Raw genomic sequence first — 5,733 nt, 5'->3', positions numbered from 1 at the left:
CTGAACTATTCTGCTTACTATAATACTCACTTGGTGCTGACTGGAGTTCGCTTGGTTCCACTACAAATCCCCTTCACATGACGACAACAGGGCTCACTGTGCATGAGGTAACAGGATCAGCATCTTACTGGGGTGTGGATGTGAAGCATGGTTCATACTGGGAGGATACTGGGAGAACCAGGACAAGGACAGGTGAAGACACCTTCAAAATAAAATGACAAACAGGAAGTAAAGATGCCAACTCTTACACTGACGTTCATTCCAGTGGTTTCAATATTTTTTATTTCCCATATTTTAAAGTATTCTTTTCATTATATAAAGCATTAAGTATTGTACTGAGTATTGTTATAATCTTTGACATGTTATTACCTTAATGTTTTCATAGAAAACACTGTGTTCTCTGAAGTTTGTTGCTCAGCAGCTTCCTTGTTTTCTTAAAATAGACGTGTTTTGCCTCGTTCCGCCGTGCGCGACTCTTCTCAGATGAGCCGCCGCGTTTGAACTTTCGAAGCGCTACGTTGTCGAGTGTCTCAACCCTCAGCATCGTCCCAGAGAGCGACGCGCACAAAGTGGCGCTTTGGCACAGCCCGTGCTTATTTACACGGCCTTTCTCTAAAGTGACGCTGATGGGGGGGGGGGGGGGGGGGGGTGCATTTGTGCAAACCTGGCATTTCACAGCGACTCTGCGCGTCGGGCAGCTTGGCAGAAAAACACACACATTTCATTATCGTTCCGTCCAGTGATGCAAACTGGGTGATTATGTATTTCCATAATGAATGGCGCCAGTTGTGGAGCACGGGGTGTTACGGGAGCAGTGGGAGCAGTGGGAGGAGTGGGAGGGCAGTACACCACGGAGAGTCCTCACACGGAAGAGTAAGCACACTGTTCCCTCTCTCTCCTTGTTTTATGTGTGTGTGTGTGTGTGTGTGTGTGTGTGTGTGTGTGTGTGTGTGCGTGCGTGTGTGCGTGCGTGCGTGCGTGCGTGCGTTTATTGTCATGATACAGACAGAGTTTTTGCTGATTGCGAACGTCGGAGAGACAGAACTGGACGCCTTGTTTGTGGCTCAACTCTGGAGACAGAGCTTGAAATGACACACAATTAAAAACCTGGATCAGAACAAACAGTGAGCGTGGTTTGGAGCGGCGGGACGTGACGGTTCCACACACACGACGCTCTCTCTCTCTCTCGGTGTGTGTACACCGTTATTAAAATGTATGAGTGGGCGCACGGATGGAAACTGCAGTGTTGTCGTCGCAGGGGGATAATGTGCCGGGTCATGATTTAACAGCCCCACACGCTTTTATTGTGGCGGTCCAGCGTGTTTGTGTGCACACACCGAGGCAGTGATGAAGGACGGAGCTGTGGCCACGTGTTCCTCTCATGTCCCATTTGGTGTGAGTTAGGGTTCGCCCTGTTTTGCTCTCTGGAACCACAAACAACTGGCTTTAACCTCATGGTGCCACCGTCCTGATGTTTCCATGTCTGTTAAAACACCGGTTTCCTCTTTGGATTCTGATGATCTGATCGCTGCTGACATCTGCTTCATACATTTCCGACGCTCGAACTTACCAGTAACTATTCTAGACAATAGATTTAATAACGAGAGAAGAAATGAGAGTTTTAATTAATATATTTTAATATTTTCTTTGCAAAAAGTGACAACGACAATAAATATACATTCACAATAGAAAATAATGACTGGAAACAAAATATTCAAGTGTACTTTAGCCATTATAAAAGCCGTAATAAGGTGTAAACAACATTCTCATCCCTGCATCGCTCCTCCTAAGCCTCCATGAGTCTCTGTCCTCTCGGGCATCAGGTCAACTCACAGACACTTTACGCATCGACGCGCGAGTCTCACAAGGTACAGTATGAAGCCACGTCACACACTGGGCTCGGGCTGAACAAGCTTACATTCTCAAATGTCGCGTGGGCTGTGGTTTTATTTTGGCGAGTGCTGATGGACCGCGTATGTGCAGTCACGCGTCCTTGGAGACGGCGCCGCGCCAGAGCGCGCGCGCGTCGGCGCCGGCGGCGGCTGCGGCGTCTTCACGCCCCCCAGAGCGCGTCTCGGCCGCACGGGCGGCTCTTGGAGCCCCTCCTCCTCCTCCCGAAGACTTGCGCTGAGCATCGCTCCCAGACGCTCTTAACAGATCACGCACCTCTCCTTGTCTTTGCTCTGGCCGCCGCCCACCGCCTTCTCCTTGATGTACATGAGGTCGCTGTGCACGCTCGGCCTGCGCGCGCACGGGGCCACCACGCCGTACGCCTCGCCAATGTCCTTCAGCTTCTTGTTCTTCAGCGACTTTCGGTGCAGCATGTCGCAGTACTGCACGGACACCTTCCGGTGGAGGTCGGGGCTCATCTCGTGAGGCAGTTTGGCCAAAGTGAAGAGCGTCTGGAACATCTTATCCACGTTCTCGTTGCGCTTGGCGGAGATCTCGAAGTACTCGCACTTGTCGTCGCCGGCCACCAGCTGGTCGATCTCCGCCTGCTGCACCTCCCGGTAGAACTCTCGGTCGCCCTTGTTGCCGCAGATGACCAGCGGCACGTCGATGTTCTCCTTGATCTTGTTCTTCAGGCACGACTTGGTCTCGTGGATCTGCCGCTTGAGCCGCTGCACCTCCAGGAAGGAGTCCCGGTTGTCCAGGCTGAAGACGAGGATGAACACGTCACCTGGAGCGAGAGAAGGAGGCGCGCGTTGAGTGGCGCTGCGAGAGCGGTGCAGCCTGTGCGCCGCGTGCACGGGCGCCTTGCGCACAAATGCGCGCCTTATATACGGATGCGGATTGTTCCTATTATACTGCGCACGTACCTGTCAGGATGGACAGCCTCCTCATGGCGGGGAACGGGTGGTTTCCCGACGTATCCAGTATGTCCAGCTGGTAAACGTCCCCCTTGATGCTGTACAGTTTCCTGTGAAAGTCCTCGATGGTCGGCGTGTACTGCTCGTCGAACCTCCCGTTCAGGAACCGGGACACGATGGCCGTTTTCCCAACTTTGGTGGAGCCCAAAATCACCATGCGGTAGCAGTTCTTTGCCGGGATGTCGAAGTCGCTTTCGGAGGGCGACATTTTCTTAATCATGGTGAAACCTGGGTGCGTTCGCCTGCTTTCCGCGTGCGTAGAGGTCGGTGGAGCGGCGTGCGTGCGCTCGGTCTGAGTCTGCGCTCGGATCGCGGACCGGAGGCTTTTATTAAAGCAGGCGGCGGGCCACGCCCCCCCCGGCTACGTCACAGCTGAACCAGTCGGCGCCCATCTGAGTGCCAGCCTGGGAAGAGCGGACTGAACTCCCACTGGTGCGTCAGTTTGTGCTTTCCAGTGAAGGCGAGACGGGCGCATCGGCCAAGTCACAGAGGCACAAACAATAAAACGCATGCATATGGACGATGGGACAGAGAGTCGGAGCGAACAGGCAAAACAATAACTTCCACGGAATATTACGAAGTTAATCATTTACTCCTCATCCGGCGTTTCGTCCCAAATGGTACAGCGTGTTTAAAACCAGGGTGAACCTTGGACACTTTCCCAACATGTACTTGCTCAGCGGATATTAGTTCTCCTAGAATAAGAAATGCCTTATAAATCTTATAAATCAGCCCATTTTTTTAATTTATATTGAGCAGCTCTGCATGTTTCGATCTCTTTAGAGTTTCTACTTCATGCATTAAAAGTACAGGTATTTTTTCTAGCACTAAGGACGTTCACTGTCTGCTGCAGCCGATTCTTTTCATCAGCTTCGAGGGCTGAGCCGCTGCAGTTCCGCGGCTGACCGACAGGGGGCACTCGGAGTACAAACATCTCCAGGTGAACGGCCCGTTTAACGTGAGGAGGAGAAAAAAAAAAAAAAACCTCCGCTCCGTGTTCCTGTGTCAGCACATAACCTTCATCTGCTCAGTTCGCCGCCTCCGAGAGGTTTTGTAACGCGGCCCGAGAATGCAAACAAAAACCCTGTAAAGTGAGGAGAAGGAAGCGTTTTTTCCATTAGCACCTCAATGGAGTGTGTGTAAAACAAAGAGGAGGCTGAGCCCAACATGCTCCTTCTTATTCAGAGGGTAGTTATCAATCAGACCCAGCTTTAGTGCTATGTCACGGGACCATGCGGCCCTAGATTCATGTCTAGAACCTATTCGATTATCACCGTCTATAAAAATCTCCTTTGTGAGTAAACTGAATAACTGAGCAGCTTCCCACCAAAGAAAATTCCTGTGTTAAGTGTGACAGGCGCATAAGCCTGCAGTGCGTGAGCTAATCAGTGAGCATACTGTGTGTAAGCGTTGGATCGGGTTCACGGAGCAGCGTGCGTCACACACACACAGTGGACGGAGCCTCCTTCCACTATGATTTTCATGCTATTTCCCCCCCGAGGCCTCCTGCTGCGGTGGACGAGAGAGACACCGTGACCCTTCAGCGTCCCATGACCTGGTCACTTGTGCGAATCTGTTTAATCAGGTAGCGTTTTTTTTTTTTTTTTTTAATTTTTTTTTTTATAGAACTGCGTGTGCATGTCTCGAGGCAGCTGCAGATCAGTGAAAACGTCCTTTAACCAACACAGATGGTGCCCTCGTTAAAGAGCCGGAGCAACGTGGACGCAGAGGAGCACCAGCGACGCACACGTCCGTCAAAAGACACGAGACGCCGACGCGAGGGCCGCTCAGACGGGGGAGGACGACGCCTCGGCCGGTGGAAAAGCAAACGGTGCGGGGCAAGCGGGCAAACACGAGTCTCCGAGACGCACATTAGGCCCCGAAATGGAGTTTGTGGAGAAAAATGACCTTCGGGATTCCCCGATTTATGCGATGACGGAGGAAAACAAACAGTTGGACACGGATCAGATCTAGCACCACATGAAACCGCAGCGCCCTGGTTTTATTCATATCAATATTTATTCTGTCACGAGAAAATCTAATGTGAGCCAGTTGCAGACAGAACTCATTGCAGGACGTGAAATAGTTTTGCTTCGGCGGCAGCTACTGTACGCGTCCTGACTCATGCAAAGGCCTGTAGATACGCAGAGTGCTGCCTTATCGGTGAGATCGGTGCTTCCAAACCCTGACTCACTCTTTCATTACATAAGGATGGCTCTTCATTAGCATTACCGTGCATCTACACGAGCACAGTATGGGCCTTTGATGGAGCCGCTGGCTTGGACCTGTCACTGGAGGAGCCTGGGCATGTTAGTGCTCCAGCACTGCTTCAACTCTGCTTTGAATAAGAGGATAACAACCGCCGCAGATCAGCGGCTGCACAGTGTTCGTACAGGTTAGTTAGAACAAAGGAGTTTTTTCATGACCACTATCGCAATTCAGCAATCATCACCATGAATCGTGCTTCTCGCTCTTTTATGCGACTCTCTCTCTATTTTATACTTTTCCCGTGCTTGTGATTTTTTTTAAAGATCCTATCTAAATGCTAATTTTGACAAACCAACTCAAAATATTCATTTGTATCTTTTTGGTCCCTTTTATTAATAACAATGACAGAGAACTATGTGTCTGAGCGACATGGGAACTATCAGCACATTAAATAAGGCTGGAACAACACACAGCTGCTCAAGAGGTTTGCATTTAAACCCAGAAACCTTAGTCTATATAATCATATGTAATTACAGCTGGAACCTGGCTCTGATGTATCAGTTCCCTTGTTCTGAATCTAAACTGAAGGACAGTGACTGAGAACATAAACTGTTTCAGTTCACCAGTGTCCAAACGCATAGAGTCAGAAAAGACG

General features: G+C 50.4%; 1 protein-coding gene across 2 annotated transcripts; it reads right to left on the bottom strand.

Moving 5' to 3' along the window:
• Positions 1-1,619: 1,619 nt before the first annotated feature.
• Positions 1,620-5,587, bottom strand: rasd1 (RAS, dexamethasone-induced 1). Of its 2 annotated transcripts, none has more exons than XM_029134181.3 (2): positions 2,820-5,587; positions 1,620-2,680 (listed from the first exon to the last, which is right to left on the bottom strand). In XM_029134181.3, exons 1-2 carry the CDS (start codon positions 3,088-3,090, stop codon positions 2,151-2,153), a joined length of 801 nt encoding a protein of 266 aa, XP_028990014.1. In that variant the 5' UTR covers positions 3,091-5,587; the 3' UTR covers positions 1,620-2,150. The 2 variants fall into 2 exon arrangements, with proteins under 2 accessions (XP_028990014.1, XP_055360123.1); XM_055504148.1 differs by having other exon boundaries at positions 2,269-2,606.
• Between the last annotated feature and the right edge of the window lie 146 nt (positions 5,588-5,733).

This window comes from Betta splendens, chromosome 19, assembly GCF_900634795.4.
Source record: "Betta splendens chromosome 19, fBetSpl5.4, whole genome shotgun sequence".
Taxonomy (NCBI): Eukaryota; Metazoa; Chordata; class Actinopteri; order Anabantiformes; family Osphronemidae; genus Betta; species Betta splendens.
The sequence above is the reverse complement of the archived record's forward strand: the minus strand, read 5'-3'. Positions and strand labels throughout refer to the sequence as shown.